At 35.2% G+C, this 24,747-nt stretch overlaps 1 protein-coding gene across 1 annotated transcript; it reads right to left on the reverse strand.

Moving 5' to 3' along the window:
* Positions 1 to 11,855: 11,855 nt before the first annotated feature.
* Positions 11,856 to 15,797, reverse strand: LOC120212863 (protein DETOXIFICATION 27-like). The gene is made up of 8 exons (XM_039211046.1): positions 15,486 to 15,797; positions 14,860 to 15,401; positions 14,676 to 14,762; positions 14,152 to 14,208; positions 13,223 to 13,461; positions 12,548 to 12,666; positions 12,253 to 12,342; positions 11,856 to 12,077 (listed from the first exon to the last, which is right to left on the reverse strand). The coding sequence occupies exons 1-8, from the start codon at positions 15,771 to 15,773 to the stop codon at positions 12,030 to 12,032; spliced, it is 1,470 nt and encodes a 489-aa protein (XP_039066977.1). The 5' UTR covers positions 15,774 to 15,797; the 3' UTR covers positions 11,856 to 12,029.
* Positions 15,798 to 24,747: the final 8,950 nt, after the last annotated feature.

A 24,747-nucleotide genomic window follows, 5' to 3' on the forward strand; every position in this document is an offset into this window, starting at 1 on the left:
TAATAATTTAATATAAAATATATATATTATTCTTATATTTAATTAAAAATATTTTATTCTTATTTTAAATTAAAAATATATTTTATTATTATCTTTAACTTTTAAAAATATATTAAAATATCTTAACTTCAAAGTATATTTAAATTAAGAATAAAATATATTTTAAGTTAAGATATTTTAAAAATATATTTTTTAAAATTAAGATAAAAATAAAATATATACTTTTATATTAAATTATTAATAAAATTTTTAAATATGTTTTAAGTTAAGATATTTTAAATATATATTTTAAATGATGATAAAGGTAAAGTATATATTTTTATATTAAAAATAAAATATATTTAATAAATTAAGAAAAAATAAATTATATTAAATATATTAAAATAAAAGATATTTTTAAAATTTAAGATATATAAAATATGATTAATTTTTAAGAAGGCATTTACCTACTAATAAATAAGATATATATTATTTATTGTCCAAAATGTAACAAATGATTGTTTTAGCCTAGAGGTTTAGCACCTATTATTCCAACTAGGGTTTGTGTGTTCAATTCCTCCTCTCTATCTTTTTTTGTGTGGATTTATTTTCCTCCAATAAGAGGTTGATGTTTTAACTTGGAATGACGACAAGTGTTATTATTTTAATTTATTAAAAGGAGAATTAAATTGAAAAATATATAAAGTAACATGGATTAATTGTGTAATTATACCAAAATATTTTAATTGCAACATCACATATTCCGTTAACTGTTAACGATAAGTGACTTGATTGAAGTATTTAAATAGTTAGATGATTTGTTTGATTAAAATGAAATATTGGTGGTCAAAATGATTTTTGATCATAGTGAAGTGGTCACTAATGTAGTTTACCCTATTAATTTATGGAACTTATAAAAACACGAGATTATCCATAAAAGATGGTGATGGTTTTGAGCTTTATTTTCACTACAGCTATCTAGGGACGGAACTGAGTGGGGGTAGGCAGGCGGGGCTCCGGATCTCTAAATACTTTAAAATATTTTAAAAATCTGAGTGTTTGAAATCAAGATCAAATATTATTAAAGGTAAGGAGAAGTTTAAGGATGAAATGGAAATTCTAAGGAAGGTTGCAAGCTAAAGAGACCAGATGAGTGTATTTAATTTGTATTTATGTTATTGAAACAAACATTGACTTGTGATGAATTAGTGTTGGAGTTACGTTAAGAAGTGACTGGTGGTGCATGAGAAGTGTACTTCAAGCCTATATGTTCAATTGGTAAACTTATAGATTTAGTGAATAAGTTAAGGATGCAAGTTGGTGAAATCTGCTTAGAAATTATGTTCTGAATAGAAAGTTTTGAAAATCACTAGAAATCCTAAAAAAAAATTGAAAAATTAATATTATGTTGAGTTAATCGATTGATGAAAATGACCAATAGGGGGTGAATTTGTAATTAAAATTTTGGTGGAAGCTTTTGCAAAAAATTAAAAATATTTGCACAACGATTTAGAGTGGTTCGACTTTCTCAACCAAAGTCTACGTCCACTACCTTAGCTATCCACACTAAGGATTTTCCAACAAATTCACTAATTTGTTCTTTCTTTTGAGGACAAATAGTAACCTTACAACCTCCTAAAGAATTATACCTCAAATTCTTGAGCACACTCTTTTTCAAAGAAAATACATAAATTTGTAAACTTACAAGGAAAACCTCACAAGGTAAGATGTTTGCATAATTCTAGAACAAGAAAATAACACTAAAAAATAATTACAAATGAGCACAAATGGTGTTCTTGAAAGCAAAATGAATATTGAAAGGAAAATTGGCTTGATTTGCACAAATTTGGTGTTTGATGCTTTCTCTCTTGTTTCTCTATGATTTCTTGTTGATCAAAGGCTTCAGAACTTGTTTAAATACTCCCTCAATTGATTCTGAACATTGGGGATGATTAGTGGAGTCAATGGAGCCGTTTAACTACGAAAACTATTAATAAAACAGCTTGGAGCGTGGGGGGAATCGATACCCCTTATAGGGAATCGGTTCCCTAAGTGTAAAATTCAAATATTTCAACCGTTGAACAGGGGGAATGATACATGCACCACATGCCCTAAAGCTAAGGATGATGAATTTACTATACCACTTGGCTCTATCACACAAGGCCGGATAAAACTTCTTAAAGACAAACTTCAAATCGCAGTTCAAGCATTCATTCGTAAGGGTCTAATAACAGCAGATTTGCAACAACTTTTTGAAGGGGATCCTGTTATCCGGTCGACATGTTTTCTGGAGATACAATCGTCTATCTCTTATCTTTCCGACGGTTATTGAATCGCGTCAATCCGATATCGGGAACTCAAGATATGACCATTTTACTGAAGACGGTGCATGCAGGAAATCCTATACGGGATTAATACGTTATTTTGTAAATATTAAGAATTTTCAATATTTATATTGATTATTTGTAATATAATTTAATATAAGATGATTAATTATCTTTTAGGATCAGAATTATTATTTTATTAGGAATTAAGGTTGGGTTAAAATAATATTTTTAGTTATTATTATTTTATTAGGAATTAGAGTTAAAACATGTTTAGTTTATTAATATTTTATTCTTTAGTTATTTAGGACCTTTAGAATTCAGCCCCTATATAAAGGAGGCTTCATTCAACTTTGAAATCAGATTTCTTTGATTAATAATACAACGAGAGTTCGTTTTTGCAAGTGTTGATTGCCTTGTGCCTTCGAAGCTTCTTCTCCTGGAGTTCTTTCAAGTTCTTGTGAGGGAGATTAATCTTCACACTCCAATTTTCCTTTTCATCGCGACTAGGAGGGTTGGTTAGAGCCGTTTATTGAGTTTGCCTTTTCATTGCGACTAGGAGAGTTCGATAGGACACTTATCCATCTATTTTTCCACAAATCCATCTGCACCATCAATCATCTTTACCGTCCACGTAAGGGAGATCTTTTGATTTCTTTATTATCTTATCTTATTTTATTTTCAATTTCTTTATCTTTTGTTTATTTTGTTCTAATCTTATTGCCTTGAAGAAACCCTAAAGAATCCTAGTTACTGCTGCCACCTTCCCCTATTCATCCCCTTTGGTTTTAATCGAGTCTAGAGCTTTCTAGGTTTGATTCTTCAACAAGAGCAACGTTCATTAACCCGCCACCGCTTCCCTATCAATTGGTATCAGAGTTGGGCCGATTCTTGGAAAGAAGCAAGTAATCTTGTTTGTTCTTGCACACAACACCGTCAAGGTACCCCAACGGAGCTAGTTCAGAGAAGATTCATCGTTTCAGGTTATTTTTATTTAATTTTAATTTAGATTCAAATCCTTCTTGTTAGTTTGCTATTTTTTTCAAAAAAAAACAAAAAAGCCAAAATTTCAAAAAAAAATTGCAAACGAAGGTATTTAGGGCTGATTTTCTCCAGATATCATATTCGTCTTAATTTTAATCTCCAGTCCAAAATTCATTTCGATCAGAGTTCATTAGATCCTTCAAATACATTATTCAAGTTTTATCGGCAGATTCGGTCTAGAATATTGTCGAATTTCTTGAAAATTCTACAGGAGGAATTTTGTGGTGAAAATTTCCATATTGAAACTCCATATATTGGAGATCATTTACACAAAAAATCAGAATTTTTGGAGATCAAGAACAACTTCGAACAAAGCGATCAAGAAAAATAGATTGTTTGAGGACTCACCGTTCAACAGAGTCTACTGGATACTACTGAAGGTATTTGATTCTGAAATTTTACAGGTGGTTTTTTGACACATCTAAAGACATTCAAGAATTTTTCCAGAATTTTTGGATACCGGTAACCCCCTCAAAAACGTTTCTCAAGTTGATCCAGCGTTTTCTAGGTTTTCTGGTTTGGTCCTTTTTTTCTTTAATTCTTAGTGCTTTAGGTTCTTTTGTTTTCCCTGTTATTGTTCTTTTGCATTATCTAACACATTACCTTCCTTGTGTTAGTAGGACTAAAGAGTTTGCATACTTCTTCATTCTTTGCATTCTTGTTCTCTTGGAGTCTAACCTTTGTTTGGCCTCTTAGAGCTTTTAGGTTTTTCTTATCGCCTTTGCTAGTAATCAAACTCCGATACGAACTGTGAAAGACTACTTGGTAAAGTGAGTTTTAAAGAGTACAAGATCGGCTTACTTGCCTCTCGTTGTGTTACTTTCTTGGAGTGACTTGTGAGGTTTCTTGCTTTGTTAAATTTATTTTCTTTTATTTTTATTCTATTTTAAAATATTCTTTTGAGTGTTATAATTGCAAGATGGGCGACAATAACAATGAGACACTTACGGCCATCTTAGCCGCACTTGAACGACTCACAACTCAATTTGATCAACTTAACAATGCCTTGAGAGAACAACAAGAACTACAACTGGATCTACCAAACCAGAATCCAAGGCCAAACAATGCTGAACTTTTGGCCCCCAGGCGAGCACAACCACGTTTTCAAACACCCAAACTCTTTGCAAAACCAAAGTTCACGATCCCGTCTTTTAAAGGAGACTACGATCCAGACAAGTACATCGATTGGGAAGGAAAAGTTGATCTCTTGTTCGCATACCATGACTGCCCCAAGCTGAACAAGTTCCCCTCATCACCTTGGAATTCGAAGGATATGCTCACACTTGGTGGCATGCAAAAAGATCGACAAAAGATCGAGCTAACTCAAACATTCAACGATCACTTCCTTGACACATTATACACGAGAAGTTAAACAACGATTACACCGACTTCGACAAGGTAGAAGTTCAGTTGAAGATTACTACAAGGAGATGCAGTCCTTATTCAATAGGGCTAACATAACTGAAGAAGAAAACAACGACCAGCAAACAATGAGACACTTCCAGCCCCTAAAGACGACCCGAGCAAGAGACATCAAGTGTTTTAAATACTTAGGAAGGCCATATCAGCCGTAATTGTCCAAACACGAGGACCTTAACCATACTAGGTGATGGATCTTACAATTCTCTGAGACGACATCGACATCGCCGACATTCAGTACATGTCAAAGCGAAAGAAGATAGTGATGACTATGGAAGCGATGAGTACAATGGCACAATCTTGGTGATCCGTCATACATTGAACATCCAAGCATCCGACGAGTCTGACATACAACGTTCCAACCTCTTCCACACGCTGCAATGGTAGTTGTGTCAACTTCATTAGCTCCAACATTGTTGAATCACTCAAACTTCCTTGCCAACGACATCCAAAACCTTATTGCTTACAATGGCTTAATGAGAGTGCCGAGATGAATGTGGTTAAACAATGCCTCGTTAATATCAAGATGAGAAAGTATTGTGACGACGTATGGTGTGATGTAATTCCGATGCAAGCATCCCACATTCTCCTAGGACGGCCTTGGAAATACGACAATGACGTCACGTATTATGGTTGAAAGAACACTTACACAATTCCAATAAAAGGTAAATCGTTCCGACTTAACCCCCAACCCCCCCCCCAAAGAGATTCTCATAGATCAACAACGAATTCTCAAGGAAACAGGGAATTTGAAACAAAATGCAAAAGAGGTCACAACCGATAAAAGCTAAACAAATGACCCACGGGTGGTGAGTGAACCTCAATGTGAAAATAAAAGAGTGTCTCAAAACATTTATGCGAGTGCAAAAGATATGATAGAGACCCTTTTTCAAATAGGCCGTGCATTCTAGTCTGTTTCAAGGACTCTATTTTTATCAACTACTAACATCACAGATTTGCCTGTAGTGTTGTTTCTCTATTACAGGAGTTTCAAGATGTCTTAAGAAACCCACCGGTGGGTTTACCACCTACAAGAGGAATCGAACATCAAATCAACTTTATCCCTGGATCAACCATACCAAACCACCCCGCTTACCGATGCAATCCTGAGGAAACGAAGGAATTGGAACGACAAATAGATTCATTATTACAAAAAGGACACATCCGTGAGAGTCTTAGTCCTTGTGCAGTTCCCGTCATTCTAGTTCCAAAAAAAGATGGCACATTCCGAATGTGTGTAGATTGTCGACCTATCAATCGGATAACAATCAAATATAGGCATCTTATTCCACGTCTAGATGATATGTTGGATGAACTACATGGTGCAAGTATCTTCACCAAAATTGACTTGAAGAGTGGTTACCATCAAATTCGAATGAAAGAAGGAGACGAATGGAAAACAACATTCAAGACAAAGTTCGACTTGTATGAATGGCTTGTTATGCCCTTTGGACTCACAAATGCTCCAAGCACCTTCATGAGATTAATGAATCACGTTTTTAAGGAGTTTATAGGTAAATTTGTTGTCGTTTACTTTGATGACATTCTTATATACTCATATTCTCTTAATTCTCATGTCATTCATGTTCGAATAGTTCTCGAAGTTCTTCGACAAGAACATTTATATGCTAACATGGATAAGTGTGTGTTTTGCAGTGATAAGCTTATGTTTTTAGGCTTTATAGTTAGTGTACAGGGTATTCATGTAGATAAAGAGAAGGTCAAGGCAATTCAAGAATGGCCCACGCCTACTTCCATCACCGAGGTAAGATCTTTTCATGGTTTAACAAGTTTCTACCGTCGCTTTGTCAAAGATTTCTCAACCATTGATGCACCATTAACCGAGATCATCAAAAAGTCAGTTGAATTCAAATGGGGACCACTACAACAAAAGCTTTTGAACTTCTTAAAGATAAGTTATGTTCTGCCCTATTCTTCGTCTTCCCAATTTTTCTAACACCTTTGAGCTAGAATGTGATGCTTCAGGCATAGGCATTGGTGCCGTCCTCATGCAAGAAAGATAACCTATCGCTTACTTTAGTGAAAAGTTAAAAAGTGCACAATTGAACTACTCTACCTACGACAAGGAACTTCTTGCACTCGTCCGAGCACTCGAAGTGTGGCAACATTATCTTCTCCCTAAAGAGTTTGTCATTCACACGGACCATGAATCACTCAAATGGTTAAATGGACAAGGTAAGTTAAACAAACGACATGCTCGATGGGTTGAGTTCATTGAATCTTTTCCTTACATCATCAATACAAACAAGGGAAAGATAACATTATAGCTGATGCATTATCTCGATGATACACACTTATCACTCGAATGCATACTGTTCTGAGTTTACACATATCAAAGAACTTTATCCTAACGATCCAGATTTCGAGATTATAAACAATGGTGTAAAAGGTGTTTTTAACAGTTTTATCTTGTAGATGGCTTTCTTTTTCGCATGAACAGGTATGTATACCACAAGGCTCTTTGCGAGAGTTCTTGGTTCACGAGTCACATGCCGGAGTACTTATGGGACACTTCGGTATTCACAAAACACTTGATATGGTCATGGAACACTTTTTTTGGCCGCATATGCATAAAACAATGGAAAATATTTGTGCATCATGCATCACGTGCAAACAAGCAAAGTCAAAGGTAATCCTAATGGTTTGTACACGCCTTTACCAATTCTTTCTTCTCCTTGGATCGATTTATCGATGGATTTTATACTTGGCTTACCCCGCACTAAGAAAGGACGAGATAGTATTTTTGTCGTTGTGGACAGATTCTCAAATATGGCACACTTCATTCCTTGCCATAAAATGGACGATGCCACACATATTGCTGATTTATTCTTTCGAGAAATAGTGCGCCTTCATGGCATTCCTCGCACCATTGTGTCCGATCGTGACACTAAGTTTATAAGCCACTTTTGGAAGGTATTGTGGGGTAAGATTGGCACAAAACTTCTCTATTCCACTTCTTGTCGTCCTCAAACCGATGGATAAACCGAAGTAATAAATCGGATTCTAGGATCTTTGCTAAGAACTGTGGTAGGTAAGAATACCCGTAATTGGGAAGAATGTTTACCTTTTGTTGAGTTTGCTTATAATCGATTCATTCACTCCACAACAGGTTATTCTCCATTCGAAATAGTTTATGGTTTTAACCCATTAACTACTTTGGATCTTATTCCCTTACCTTTAGATCAGGTTGTCAGTTTAGATGGTGAAAAGAAGGCTGCCCTTGTCAAATACATCACGCCAAAGCCAACTCAAGATGGAGAAAACCTATGAGGCAATCGCAAACCGAGTTAACAAGGGCCGACGACATGTCACCTTTGAACCAGGAGATTGGGTATGGGTTCACATGAGAAAAGAAAGGTTCCCGACACAAAGTAAATCCAAGATAGACCTACGAGGCGATGGCCCATTCCAATTCCTTGAACGAATCAATGACAACGCCTACCGCATTGATCTTCCCGGTGAGTATAACGTGAGTGCATCCTTTAATGTTTCCGACTTACCTCCTTTTGATATTTTAGATTCGTGGACGAATCCTTTTAGAGAAGGGGGAGATGATACATGCACCACATGCCCTAAAGCTAAGGATGATGAATTTACTATACCACTTGGCCCTGTCACACGAGGCCGGCCAAAACTTCTTAAAGACAAGCTTCAAATCGCAGTTCAGGCATTCATCCGTAAGGGTCTAATAGTAGCATATTTGTAACAACTTTTTGAAGGGGATCCAGTTGTTATCCGGTCGACATGTCTTCTAGAGATACAACCGTCTATCTCTTATCTTTCCAACGGTTATTGAACCGCATAAATCCGATATCGGGAACTCAAGATATGACCATTTTACTGAAGACGGTGCATGCAGGAAATCCTATACGGGATTAATACGTTATTTTGTAAATATTACGAATTTTCAATATTTATATTGATTATTTGTAATATAATTTAATATAGGATGATTAATCTTTTAGGATCAGAATTATTTTATAGGAATTAAGGTTGGGTTAAAACATATTTTTAGTTATTATATTTTATTAGGAATTAGAGTTAAAACATGTTTAGTTATTAATATTTTATTCTTTAGTTATTTAGGACCTTTAGAATTCAGCCCCTATATAAAGGAGGCTTCATTCAACTTTGTAAATCGTTTCTTTGATTAATAATACAACGAGAGTTCGTTTTTGCAAGTGTTGATTGCCTTGTGCCTTCGAAGCTTCTTCTCCTGGAGTTCTTTCAAGTTCTTGTGAGGGAGATTAATCTTCACACTCCAATTTGCCTTTTCATCGCGACTATGAGGGTTGGTTAGAGCCATTTATCGAGTTTTCCTTTTCATTGCGACTTGGAGGGTTCGATAGGACACTTATCCATCTATTTTTCCACAAATTGATCTGCACCATCAATCATCTTTACCGTCCACCTTCGTAAGGGAGATCTTTTGATTTCTTTATTATCTTATCTTATTTTATTTTCAATTTCTTTATCTTTTGTTTATTTTGTTCTAATCTTATTGCCTTGAAGAAACCCTAAAGAATCCTAGTTACTGCTGCCACCTTCCCCTATTCATCCCCTTTGTTTTTAATCGAGTCTAAAGCTTTCTAGGTTTGATTCTTCAACAAGAGCAACGTTCATTAACCCGCCACCGCTTCCCTATCAGGGAATCGATACCCCCTTGGGGGGGAATCGGTTCCCTCCGAGCATTCTGTTTTTCTCGGAGCCAAACCATTCATGGGGGAATCGGTACCCCCTTGGGGGGAATCGGTTCCCTCTGAGAAATCTGAAATTTTTGGCTTTGAAATGGTTCGAAATATTTTGTAAAATTGTTTTGAAATTATTTTAAGATTAAAACTTAATTTTACACTTGAGTAATGATTAAAAATGACATTTGAAAGATTTGGAGTAATATTTTGATATTCGAATAATTATATCGAATATACTTAGAAAATCTTTTTGGAAAATCTTAAAATTCATTTAACTTAATTTGTTATATCGAAATATCAAAATGTTTTCAACATATTATATCATTGAATTCTTATATCAATATAGTTTTATTTAGCACAAACTGAAACTGATTTCGATGAGTATATAAAATGATATGAATTTTAATCGGTGATAGGTCAGAAAATAGGGCAGCAGATTCTACACGAAACAACTTATGTCAGTCAACTTTGAAAATTCGCTATACATTGTATAAGTGGAACTAGACGGAGTGCCTTATATAGTTAGATTCATATTCGAGTCTAGTTTTCATTGGTGCAAACATAATAATTTTTCAGTATATAAATTAATACATAATAATATTTGTTTTAAGGTAATGCAAACTACCAAAATATGGAATTTTGATAAATTGTGTACTGAAAGTAGTGGAAGGCAAATGATTTAAATCTAAAACTTAGTGAGACTTATATTTTGATTAAAAAATAAAATAAAGTGTTAAAGTATGTGCACTTTATTTATTTGATTATTATAGTCGAGGACCACTTTCGATAAGTCAACCTCATTTTATTTTCCAGTATGATTTATAAATTTTCAATATGAAATATTTCTATAATATTTTTCATCATGTTTTATGAATGATTTTGAGTATGAAATGTCCAAGTATGATATTTATGATGATGAATCCTAAATGTTTACAGTTATCAGATGATTTTTAGTTATCATATATTTATAGATATCATATGTTTTACAGTTATCAAACATAGATTAATAAATGATTCTATGATGATACATATAAGTCCATAATATGTTGCATTGAGAGTCAAAGGTACATTTGACATGCCATTTAGTGAGTACTTTTCAGTTATCAGTTCAGCTTTGGTACATTCGTATACCAATGTTTCGCACTGTTGGTGCTCAAGTTATAATTACACTAAAGTGTATCATATCGCAGTTTCAGTTATGATTTGGCACCGTGTTGTGCCTATTGCGCACCTTAAACTCACTTACCTTATATTCTCTTGCATATACATTGGGTTATAATAGTAAATGTGAAAGTTATGACAGTATATGAGAGAAAGGAACATAGAATTGAAAAGAAAGTTTTGAAATATGTTCGAACGAATAGAAAAAAGTTATTTATGATATTCGATGTTGATTTACATGATTTTTGATAAAATCGTGAGATTATGATTTTTTAAGTTTTCAAAATGAAAAACGGCTTGACTAGTTGGGTTTGAAGTTTTAATGTTTCTATTTTAAATTACAGTTTATTACTTATATTTTATGGATTTTACGTTTTAGTTATATTTCTGTCTCACTAAGTTTTATTTAGCGCTTGATGATTTTCATACGTAGGTTCGAATAAAGTAGAGATTGTGCATTGAAGAGCTTGCCAGTATCTTATGCAAAATCAAACCTAGCGACAATATCAGTAAGACATCATAACTTTGACTTATTAGTGGCATGTACATTATATATGTTGGGTTGCTTTATCATATTTATTTTAAGGGTTTGTAATATTAATTAGGGTTATTTTCTTTAGTTTTGTCTAATTTTAGTATTAATCGTATTTATGAGTAATAGTATAATTGTTATATTTTAAATGGTTTAAAATCAAACGGTATTAGGCAGTTGTATTTGGATATGAAACAAAACTGAATTGCCTAATTGTTGACTGAAATCATATTAGTTTTCAATAATCAAACAATATTTTATAAATTTATATGATTAAGAAAAAAGTTTTTTAAGTAAAAAGGGAAATCATTAAATGAAACAAAAATTTTAAGCATATAAGTTCAGCAAATGTCAGTTGAATTGATGTGACATCTGTAGCTCATATTACATATATATATATATATATATAGACTATGAGTGTTTGGTGTAGTTTGTTGTAGGATGGTTCCTGATATGGTGTGGTATCTCCGAGGATCTTTCTTAGTGGAAGTTTGGTGTAGTTTTCGGATGTATAATACTTGTCTCCCTTAATCGAAGGAATGTCATAAAATGATTTGATATTAGACTTTTGTGGGTGCGCTTGTCTTAATGCAGTGGCATTCATTTAGCCCAAATGAAATATAATATACCTTCTCAAAGAAAGAAACACGTCAGGAAATGCTCCACATGGACCACAATTTACACTTTGCACCACAATTTTTTTGCATTTTCATTCCAAAACGAAAGAGAATTACAAATAAGATTGCACCTGCAGGGAAACAACAATTTGCAGACATTATACTATAGTTTAGCAGGCAAAACGCCATTCGGATCACTATAATACTTCTATTATATATCCTTGCATGTGTTGAACAATAGCTACATCGTCTCCGACCACTTCTGCACGTGCATGCTTGCTTTCTCAGCCTGAAAATTCCCCAACAAAACCAAAGATTCAGACGAGTAACCAACAGAAACGGACACGTGATTTTATGTCAAGAACACGAAACTACAAAATTAGATCATTAATAAAAGATACAACGGAAACATCGAAACTCGATTCATCCCTGGTTACCAAGACAAGATAATAGAAAGGTCAGACCTCTTTGTCCCAATCACAGCGCATGGTAATGATAGCCAGTATCACTGTCTGAACTGCTGTCCCTCCGAAGATCATTCCAGCCCAAATTCCCTACCAAAACATTACATTACAGCCTATTTGAGTTTCCCAAAACAAAAATCCTAACCAACAAAAATGGTAAACACCTCGATATCGTTTAAATAAGATTTCGAATTCAAGCCCGTATATATATATATATAGAAAATCTCTATTAGAAGGACTAATCAAAGCGAAACCATAGAACAAGAAATCCTAAAAAATTAGGAGAAGTCACTACCATTACACCAAGGTTGAAGCCCCATCCCATCAAGAATCCAATTGGAACCCCTATGAGATAGTAGCAACCCAGATTTATGTATGCGACGTAGGATTGCCATCCAGATCCCACTGCCACTCCTGAATTATCAAGTTAAAGATGAGTAAAATGAAGTAATGATGCAATAGATTTATGGGTAAACTATACAAATGGTCCTTGACTATAGGATACTATTTTGTTGAGTCCCTAAACTATTAAAAGTTACAAAATAATCCCTTGATTATAGGGCATTAACGGTCATCTGATTATTTCTATATTTCATACTCATCCTTTTCCGCTAAAAAGTGATAGTCGTCTAAACTGAACGTTAATTTGTTGACTGAGATATGATTAAATCTGATCATAGAACAATTTTAGTTGTATAGTTGTTTGAGATTCTTGTATCATATTTTATTATATCTCAATCAACACGTTAACGTCCTACTCAACCATTATTATTTTTTAACAAAAAATGAAGAGATTGGAACATATGAATAGTCATGTGACCATTTCATAACTTTTAATAATAGGGAGACTCAATAAAACAACACCCTATAATCAGGAGATTATTTTATAACTTTTAATAATTGAGAAACTCAAGCAACATCCTATGATCGAGATATCATTTATATTCTTTACCCTAACTTTATCTATTACCGGATAGAACTGGCTGGACACTGTTGAGTAAAATGGTGAAGGCCAAGAGAAAAGAGAGCCTGCTGACTGCTTGAAGAACAGGTTGGCTTGTGGAGAATATGAGAGCAATGCTATCATGAAAGATCATAATTAACAACCAGAAGAAGATTCCGATTATAACTGATGTCACCACTGATACTGTGGTTGCCAACTTTGCTCCTTTCCCATTCCCAGCACCAAGCTCATTTGCCACCCTCACTCTGCATGCATGCATGCATCACATATTAAAATATAGACTAATTTAGTTTAATTTCTCTTCCTCTTTTCTTACTAAGAGAAATGCCTCCAAATCCTACCAAGTGTTGTTGTTAACGTTCCTTAATAATTTGAGAGCCAAAAAAAAAAGTAAAATTATAGCAACATAAAATAAGATATGACCAAAAAGATAATATTTAACGTGGTTCGATCTTGTCTACTTCTACAAATAAGATGAACAAAAAGTCACTATAAATATAAAGAACATGAAAAATAAAAATATATGATATCACATGTAACTCAAAGTCCAGTATAAATACTGAAACTCAATATATCCCCATATATTCTTCCAACGTTCCTACAAAATTATCTCTATAACACAAACCCTAAAAGCTACAGTGATCTCAAAAGAATTGCATCTATCCAAAATAATTCTCTTATATTACTTTAAAGGTTAAAACATAAACTCTATTTGTAGAATTAAATTCATTATATAAGAGTTATTTTTCAATAAAAATTCTTACTTAAAATAGAGGATGAAGTATAGCATTTTGATACGGCACTTCTTGGGTAGCTAAAATAGAATTATACTATTTGCTTTTAGTGTTTGCAAATTGACAACCAAAAAAGGACAAATATGTGCTAAATGATGGAAGAAAATAAGTGGCCGCAAAAATGAGAGTTAAGAGCATTACCCGGTTCCAGCAAAGAAAGCGAAAGGTATCATCAGTTCCCATCCATTAATCGACATGCTGCCAAAAATTGTTCCAACAGTTACAAATCCCATTTTTGACAATTCATCAAAAAAAAAATTCGAATATTAAAAATTATAAAATAATTCTTTAAATATAAGTCATTATTTTGTTAAATTTTTCAACTATTAAAAGTTACAAGACGATCATTTGATTGTTCATATGTTTCAAACTCGTCGTTCTTTGTTAAAAGAATTGATGATAGTTTGAACTGGGCATTAAACTATTGACTGAGATATAATAAAATATGATCTCAGAATCTCAAACGACCATCATATCTAAGGCATCATGGTAACATCCAACTCAGATCCCATCAAATTCAACAAAACAATGTCCTATAGTGAAAGGATCATTTTGTAACTTTTGATAATCGAAGGAGTCGATAAAATAGTACCCTATAATCGAATATCATTTATGTACTTTATCCAAATAATTACCATGTACATTTATACATTCTAGATTCATACCATATAGACAAAGCATCAACGGCAATCTCGGCGTTTTTCAGATTTCCAGTCATCAAAATCAATACCCTATAGTACCAATTCTCCAAGCTGTAGATTTCCAACAAAAAAGGGACTTAATTATACGATTCAAATTCCAAAGGGAGAAAAAAAAACATTGAATTGAATGTGTACAGGTGGTGAATACCAGAGCATAACCCCAGAAGCGGCGGAGAGTTTGACGAATTCCCAGAGGCCAGAAAACGCCTCCACGGTGAAACCAGTCCAAGTAAGAGGACAGCCACCGCACACGGTGTAAGCAAACAGTCCGACCACCAAAACCCACCAAGAAAAATTCAATGTCACGGCGGTTCCGACCACACCAAGCTGAAACCTATACACAAACAACCAACTGACGAACACATGGACCAGTAGAGCCACCAGCGAAACCCACGCAATCACCATGTTTTTAAGCTGGCTCTGCAGGAATCGTTGCAGCGGGAACTGAAACGCGAAGCTGAAATGAAGCGGTAACATCCACATAGACACCACCCCCGAAAGCTCCGCCACGTCTTCCGGCTGCCCCAGCAGCTTCAGCACCGGCGAAGCAAAGAGATACAACGGCAAAAGCAACACGCAACACAGGAAAAGAACGATCCATGAACGCTGCATGTATACTCCCAACATGTAGAACTTCTTTGCCCCAAACGCTTGCCCGCATAGCGTCTCCAAAGCACTCGCCATCCCCAACTAACGGCAACAACAAAACACTCGGATTCAGACAAAGTTTTAGCGGTTCTATAAGAAAAAAGACAAGAGAAATTATGTCTGTACCAAGAGGCCAAAGTCAAATCCGACGACGACATTATTTGCAATGGAAATGGCGGCAAGCTCGAGATCACCGAGATGACCTGCAAAAGCTTGAGTGATAACCAGCATGGAGTAAGAAGCAAGGCGGCTGAAAATTGCTGGACCGACAATCTGCCATAGCTTCTTTGATTCAACCCATACCCTTTTCGTAATAGCTTGATTCTCATCTTTTTCGGCTTCGAGTCGAACCGCCGGTGATAAATCTCCGATCAGAGGAACCTTTGCTTCCTTTAATACACCATTGCTCGACATATTATCGGATAGCTTCTGAGTGGATTCTACGACGCAAATGTGTGTATATATAAAGCACGTAACGGCATACATTTTACGTAACGATTTGCATTTAGGGTAAACTAAATCAACGGCCGTTAAAGTTTGGATGAATTTATGTCTTCACTATTTAAGTTGGATATTTTATATTACGGTCACTAAAATCATCATTTTATAAACAAAATGATAACTCAATCGTTATCCCAATATTTTGACACGATGCATTAAGACAACTGACAGGTCATTTTATTTCATAAATTAATATTTTTAATAAAATGATAAATTATTTTATTAGAGAAAATAATTAAGAAATTAATATCTTTTAATGATTAGTGAGAGAGTAAAAAACCAAAAGAAAATACGAATTAAAACGGTAGAGAATCAACTTGAGTCTCTTGGGTATAAAATCCAATATCATATCACAACACCAAACTAGAGAATTATGAAGAAAAAAATAAATAATATTTGAATTAACATATAGTTAAAATTAATTAAAATTATTTTGTGAAAAATATATTAATTATAGTATGGAATATAAAATATTTTTTAATAAAATTATAAAATATAATCTATTTATATGTTTCAAACTCGTTATTTTCTATTAAAAATTGACGGGAACCTGAGTTGACTGCTAACTTATTTATTATCATATGATAAAATCTGATATTAAAAATCTATATTTTAGTATAACAGATAAAATCACTAAGCTAGATTATCATTAATTTTTTAATAAGAAAAAGATAAAATTTTATTATATTAATAGTTAAATGATATTTTATAACTTTTTTTAATAACAAATAAACTTAATAAAATAATATTAAACATTGAAGATCATTTTATACTTTTTTTTTAATATTTATTTAAAGATTCATCGTTTAGTTTGATTTGAAAGTGTGTGGAGCGACGTGGTGACTGGTCTCATCGTAATTTTGAGGTTCTGAAGGGGCTGCAAAGATGTTGATTAGAGCCAGAGGTTTGGTCATTGTCGTGACTGATGTGATTTGGACTGGGTGGTCCTAAATTATAATCAGCCATTATTGTTCGGCCCCTGTCTCACTGTCTTCAATCTGACAATACTTTAATTGGTTCAAAGTGTGTCATTGCTCACCGCATCACTTTTTGGCACCTTCCCCGTCACTTCATTGCTGCAACCTAAGACATATGGAGTAAACCACATAAATAATCACTTTTTTTTTTGCGATTTTCACGATATATTACCGATGATCGGTAATATTATTGATTTAACATCGGTCAGATTATATCTTTTGATCTAACACTCTTAGCAGTAAAACGCGTCCTTGCACTGCGCTATACGATAATTTGGCGCCACGTGGGGTATAGCGTGCCTCCTGCATCGCGCTATACAGTGAGCTGATGCCACGTGGGTATAGCGTTGCCCCTGCAGCGCGCTATACGCAACGTAGGGGTATAGCGCGGATTAGGTACCGCGCTGTACCTTTACTGTATAATTTTATATAGCGCGAGGCAGGTACCGCGACATACCTTTATTCCTGACATAATTTTATATAGCGAGGGGCAGGTACCGCGTTTAGTATAACTTTTCTCGCTATAAATACCATTCTCCGCCGGTTAATTTCTCACATCTCTCCTCTCAACTTATAAATTAATACAATAATTCTGGCAATCTTCTCATATTTTATTTAGAAGTTCGTGCGATTTTTCGTTATAAGGTAATTTTGTTATAATTTTTTATTATATTTATTGTTTATTATGATTATTTGAAAAAAATATTATACTAATTATTTTTGAATTAATTTTTGTGTTTGTAAAATTGGAAAGCGGGAGCATACGTCGAAATAATTTTGCGGTGCATGTAATAATATTAAATTATATTATTTAATTTATTTACGTTGATGTGTAAAAAATTTATTGTGTTATATGTTCGTTCATATATAATTTATTAAATCAGGTTTGTTTCATTTATTTATTTTTGCAGATATAATAGTGTCGCACTTTTAAACTCAAATAATGGCGCGACTTTCAGCTATTGTTTATTATGATGGTGAAATTCGAGAAAATGAAACCGGCGTTGTTTTCGTATCAAATGAGCGTCTTAAAATATCATTCAAGAGAAACATAACTTTTGAGGAGCTGATAACGAAGATTTCGAGGAAGATTCATGTTGGAAGTAGTAGAAGAGTGTCGTCGTTGCAGTATAGATTTCCAACATCATTGTTGCCATTAACTTATACATCGTTCAAACTATCGAACAATGATGATGTTGAAATGATGGTTGAAGCTCAAAGTAATTATTCAGACGCCGCTATTGAGATGTATGTACATTTTGTTCAAGTGCGTGCTGTTTGGGGTCAATCATTAAGCTCCCACTATGGGCTGACTGAACAAGTTGATCAAGTTGACAGCCCGATGACAGTAATGTGTAATGCTTTTAATGCCATAATGGAGAGACATTCATCCGCAACTCCTTACGATATGTACCGAGGTAGGTCGACGAACAATCCGTATGGCAATATCGCGTCCAGTTCAAGGGGAAGGAATTCATCTGCAAATCCCTTTGACCTTAATATGGAGATGCCATCAATGCAACAATCTGTGCAGTTTCCATTTGACGCGATGGCTTCAAGCTATTGAGATGTATGTACATTTTGTTCAAGTGCGTGCTGTTTGGGGTCAATCATTAAGCTCCCACTATGGGCTGACTGAACAAGTTGATCAAGTTGACAGCCCGATGACAGTAATGTGTAATGCTTTTAATGCCATAATGGAGAGACATTCATCCGCAACTCCTTACGATATGTACCGAGGTAGGTCGACGAACAATCCGTATGGCAATATCGCGTCCAGTTCAAGGGGAAGGCATTCATCTGTAAATCCCTTTGACCTTAATATGGAGATGCCATCGATGCAACCATCTGTGCAGTTTCCATTTGACGCGATGGCTTCAAGCTCTAGGGGAAGGCATTCAACTGCGAGCTTTTTCGATCTCAATGTCGATATGCCTTCCAGTTCAAGGGGAAGGCGTGCAAGTAGTAGGTTCTTCGACCTAAATGTGGAGAGCATGGAGGAACCATCATCTCCACCAGAAGAACCGCTTCGTGAGCCTGGTGCGGATGGTGCTGAGACTGGACTATTCATTGACCCAGAATCACCGCAATTCAACTCCGATGATGATGAAGTTCCAGGAAATGTGGCACAAACTGACCCTCCTGGACACATGTATGAAGCTGATTATGGTGCAATGTACGGGCCAGAATTTGCAGATATGCCTCATCTCGGTGACTATGGGTATTACTCATCAATAAATAATGGTGAGTTATCTTTAGGCATGGAGTTTTCAAGCAAAGAAGAAACGATGATGGCTATCAAAAATTACAATATCCGTAATTCTGTTCAGTCCAGAGTAGACCGCTCCACGACCGAAAAATATGTATGCTATTGTGCCCAGTGCGAAAACGGATGCAATTGGATGGTTCGCGTATCGAAGGGGTCAACCAAGATCATCCCAACTTGGACTCTGAAGTGATATGCCAAGCCATCATGCCCATGGTCAAAGCAAGCTCTCATATAGCTGTTGCAGTGTTGATTTCAGCTATACAATCGCAGTATGGGTACATTGTCTCCTATAAAAAAGCTTGGTTGGCAAAACAAAATGCCATTTTCAAACTTCATGGCGAATGGGATGCATCTTACAACGAACTTCCAGGTTGGTTTAGGCTGGTGCGAACGTTGAATCCTGGGATAATTGTGGACTTCGAAACCTCCTATGCATACCATAATGATCGAGTTCTTCGCGATCGATGCCAATCCTACCGGGTTTTTTGGAGTTACCCACACTGCGTTAATGCTGTCAAATACTGCAAGCCTGTTGTCCAGATCGACAGGACTTTCTTGTATGGAAAATACAAGCAAGTTTTATTGATGGCAGTTGTCAAAGATGGCAATCGCTGAGTGTAAAAATTGTACAGGACGCGGTATCTGTGCTGCGGTCATGGATGATGAGGCTGAACCTGCCAAATATCCAGCATATGAACCCCAAATTGGGTCTACAAACATAGACCCATAATATCCTCCAGGAGGGGTCATCTGTGACGGTGGCGGTTACGGGGTCATAAAACCGGGTGAAGGCGGCGACGGTGACATCTGGTAATGAAAAGGCGATGACGACATCATATATGGCTGCAGCATCATATATGGCTGCGATGGCTGCTGGGAAGGTCCTGCTGGTGCAGCTGAGGATGAACCGGATGCACCTGCTCTCCGTCCACGAGTCAGGGGATGATGGTGCTGTGTCGATGAACGTCTCTGTCGACGTCGTGGAAAGGTCTGCCCTCGTGCATCCTCGGGAAGTAGAAACCGTTTCCCATTACTGTTGAACCACTCATAATAATCCTCATCATACATCAAGAGGTCATCAAAAATGAGCTCTCTACGGGGAAGGCGCCGATGTCGATCCTCCCACAACACGACCCACCCATGATGCCTAACAAGCCAATATGTATCTGTCTTGCCGCGTCTGTCTAAGCTATGCAACTCGTCCATATTGCGAGGTGCTTCCGGAATTGGTTGAAAACAACCAAACTGCCGGAGCACGCGATCAGTGGAGTGCCACTCGACGGTCGCATAACAGATCAGAGGAACCATCACCATCCAAACATCTAATGGACCCCTCAACTCAGGTGGGATCACCGCCCTCACATCATCAGTAGAATATGGCACCCATTCAAACTAAAACAAATAATATATAATTTTTATCAAAATAATAATCTAATTATATAACTATAATCTAAAATTGATTTTTAAACATTAAAATTCATACCTGTGTGCCAGTCTTCTGATCGATTAGCACCCTAATCTTTTCTAAATCATCATGTAGCTCCTGATGATTTTTCCTATCAGTAGACCACCTATTCAAGGAAAAAATTTATTATACGCTGTATAAAATTATTAATATACAAAATCAGTTTTATAATTATGTAACATCCCAAACTAGGGGTTAGTGGCTAAATTGTAAAGTTTAAGAATTTGATGAATTAAGTAGAAGAATTGAATAATTCGATGATTTATTTGGAAATAATTCCTAAAAGTTGTTAGTAATTATTAAAGTAGATGAAGGGCAAAATGGTCATTGAACAAAGATAATATTAAATATTAATAAATGGGTATTATAATATATGAGAGGTATGATTGAAGAGATAAGTTTTAGACTTATCTTCTTCATCTTCATCTTCTCTCAAATGTGAAGAGCCAGCTTGTAAAGGTGAGTTCTTTGTTAGTTGGTTATTTGCTAAATTTATGGTTGGGTTTTGATCATTAGATAATAACTAAGCTTAAGGAAAGCTTAGGTTATCTTAAGATTGAAAGATAAAGAAGTTATGAAAGATTAAAGAAAATGGGTTTTTAAAGGAAATTTTGGAAAATAGTTAATAAGAGATTTTTAAGATGGAATTTGACTTGTCATCAAGAAGAATATGAGATTTATGAAGTTAGAAAATATTTATAACAAATTTGAAAGTTTAGTAAGATTCTTAATTTTTAAGAATCTTGATGAAATATGGAAGATAAATATGATTTATATGGACATAAGTTGGTTTCAATAATGATAGTTGAGTTTAAAGTCATAATAGGGGATCAAAATAGAAGAATTAAGGGAAAAGTTGATGATTTACGTGTTAAAATGTCAGTTCTGGGAAATGTGCATCGATGCACATTCATTGTGCACCGATGCATCGATGATAAATACCAGAAATTGTTTAAGGTGCATCGATGCACATGCAGTGCATCGATGCATGAATTTAACTAGAAAACATCGAATAGGATTTATGCATCGATGCATAAGGAGTGCATCGATGCATCCCCATTAAATAAAAACATCGAATGCATTTTATGCACCGATGCACAAGTAGTGCATCGATGCATACATTCATGAAAGCGGAAATTGGCTTTTCTCTTAGCCTAAGAAGTGACAGTTTAGAATATATCAATTGGAATATTGATATGAATCTGTGTATTGTTATGTAGAGATAGAAAGTGATCCGTTTCAGGACAATTGAGGAATTAGAATCGAATCAAAGCAAAGCTAAGGTGAGTGCAATTTATTTTGTACTTATTTTATTGAATTAACATTGGCTTGTGATGAGCCAGTGATGGAGTTACTATGGTAAGAAGTAACTTCTAAATTGTTATGTGATTACCATGTATGCATTAATACATAGAAATAGATGGATGCTATGTTATATGATTTATATGCTTAAGTGAAAATGCAACATATGATATATGTTATTTGACATGACATGCATGGTTACATGAAAGAAAGCTATGTGACTACATGTATATGTGAAAGAAGCTATAAGCTTATATGCACATGTGATATATGTGATATGAATTACATGAAATAATTTACATGAATACATGTATATATATAATACATGTGATATGATATGAGATATATGGTTACACATACATGTGATATGTGACAGAAGAGAAAGAACAAGTGATACGAAATGTATAAATAAATGCCCATAGTATATGATACGAGAGCTATAGGTATAGTTGGCATGCCAAGAGTCGAGGGTTTTACCTATATCTTTCGAGACATATGGACAGTATACCTATGTTCTAAGGAACATATAGACAGTTTACCTAGGTTCTTTGGGACCTATGGATAGTTGCCGAGGTTCTTTATGACCTCTGGATAGTTACCGGGGTCTGTGTGACCTCTGGATAGGTCCTTCGGGACATTTATACGAGCTGTGGTGACAGCATTAGTGCACAACCTCAATGTACTCACATACCTCTATTCTCAATAATATACATGGGCAATGAAATTGAAAGACAAATGAAAGTGAAAGTGATAAAAGAAGGTAAGTTGCATGTGTGCATGACCTGATTGTATATTGTTATCATACCATAGATTCATGCATATTGATATGTAGTGATTCAATGATATGAATGCACATACATGAATTATATGTGTTATATGATGAGTATATGGTAAGTGGAAAGGATTATTGATAGTGTTTGTATATGTATGTCTTTTATTTATATGAAATGATATATGGTTATATTATATGTTTTATATGCCTCACTAAGTCTATGACTTAGCGTGTAAGTGATTTACACGTAGGTACCAAGAACGAGAAGTGAAAGAGTATAAGTGGCAAAGACAGTATCACTACTAAAAGATCAGATCAGAAGTATTTGACAAAGTATGTATTTGGTTATGTATAAAGTGTTGGCATGTAATAAGTCATTAAGTACGAGCACTTTGATCAAGTCTGTATTTTGTTTTAAATAAAGTTTTAAATTTCCCGGGATTTTTCTTAAGAGTCAAGGTTTGAAAAGTCAATGTGACACGTCGGACTCGTATCCGGGTTGGGTACGGGTTGGGGTGTTACAAATTACCTCAGAAGTAGTGGAAATACGAATGGGTTCTTCACAACGGGACATAAAAATGGCAATCGATACCATGCCCAAGACTGCAGCAGCAGGAGACATCTGCCGATAGCATTACGCCTGTAGTCAGTGGCTCCACACATCTCCCTGTACAACAAAGCCAAAACTGCCGAGCCCCAACTTAATGATCCGACGAGACGAAAGTCGCTAAGATGTCGCAACCACATGCAGTGAACTAGGTTATGCGATTTGTCCGGCATCAGCAACCCTCCTATCAGCTGCAGTATGCATGCCCGTGCATACATCTTAACCTCATTCTCAGAGGCGTCTGCGCTCAACTCTCGAAAATTGGCATCTAACCAATTTAACGGTATCCTACCTCCGATAAAAATTTCCGGGACACGTCCTAGACTATCCCAACACAAAGCAGCCCAAGAACTGAAAGTTATCCCCGATATCACATCTCCATCCACCGAAAGTCCTAGGTGCATAGAAACATCCTCAAGCGTGATCGTGCACTCTCCGCATGGAAGATGGAATGTGTGGGTCTCCGACCTCCACCGCTCTACTAAGGCAGAAATCAGGTCTGACTCTATCTTACAGTGACCCTGATATCTACCTATGTAACCGAATCCAGCCTCTACTAAATACGGCAAGACACGGCTGAGTATCACTAACTTAAGATTCCTAATAAAAGGATCTAATACACGGTCCTTATCCTAAAAATAAATAATTACAAAAATTAATTCTTAATCTAATAATCATGCATTAAATGAATCAACTAATTATTAATAATAATTTAAATTAAATTAAAACATTAAAATGTTACCGTATCAGCAAAGTGTCGAGATATTTAATTATTAATATAATAATCATGCATTAAATAAATAACTAAATATTACTAATAATTTAAATTAAATTAAAACGTTAAAATGTTACCGTATCAGCAAAGTGTAGAGATATATGATTTCCATCCGAGCGAAGTAAACTGTCTACCATTATATATCTGCAAAATAATTATATTAGTAAAATATTAAATAAAGTAAAAACATAATAGTAAAAATATTATAAAATATACCTTAAAAAGAGAGTATTTGAGAGAAATTTAGAGAAATTGAGAGAATTTGGTGTGATAAAAAGTGATTGAGGATGGGGATATTTATAGGGAGGATGGGGACGGGAAGGGTCGGTAATTAGGGGTATAGCGCGCCCCTTGCACCGCGCTATACCCCACGTGTCAGATATACAGGTATAGCGCGCTGCAGGGGCCACGCTATACCCACGTGGCCCCAGCTCACCGTATAGCGCGGTGCAGGGGGCGCTTTTTACTGCTAAGAGTATTAGATCGGAAAATATAGTCTGACCGGCGTTAGATCGGTAATATTACCGGTCACCGGTGATATATCGAGAAAATCACCTTTTTTTTAGTAAAATTCTCCTGATGTTTTAAAAACTAACAATTTGCTCATTGATATTATCGATTTATAATAAATCAATTATTCATCATTGACTGCTTTTATTGAGAGTGACGAAATGCATAGTACATATTGTACTAACATATAAATAACCATTATAATCATGT

This window comes from Hibiscus syriacus, unplaced genomic scaffold, assembly GCF_006381635.1.
Source record: "Hibiscus syriacus cultivar Baekdansim isolate YM2019G1 unplaced genomic scaffold, ASM638163v2 tig00110017_pilon, whole genome shotgun sequence".
Classification (NCBI taxonomy): Eukaryota; Viridiplantae; Streptophyta; class Magnoliopsida; order Malvales; family Malvaceae; genus Hibiscus; species Hibiscus syriacus.

What these genes read in the sequence shown, in the direction of transcription:
- LOC120212863 (XM_039211046.1), bottom strand. Translation starts at nt 15,773, where the DNA reads ATGTCGAGCAATGGTGTATTAAAGGAAGCAAAGGTTCCTCTGATCGGA. An exon ending in GATTTGACTTTGGCCTCTTG is followed by an intron (nt 15,402 to 15,485) that starts GTACAGACATAA and finishes TGTTGCCGTTAG; the next exon opens with TTGGGGATGGCGAGTGCTTT. An exon ending in GCTGTGATTGGGACAAAGAG is followed by an intron (nt 12,078 to 12,252) that starts GTCTGACCTTTC and finishes GGGAATTTTCAG; the next exon opens with GCTGAGAAAGCAAGCATGCA.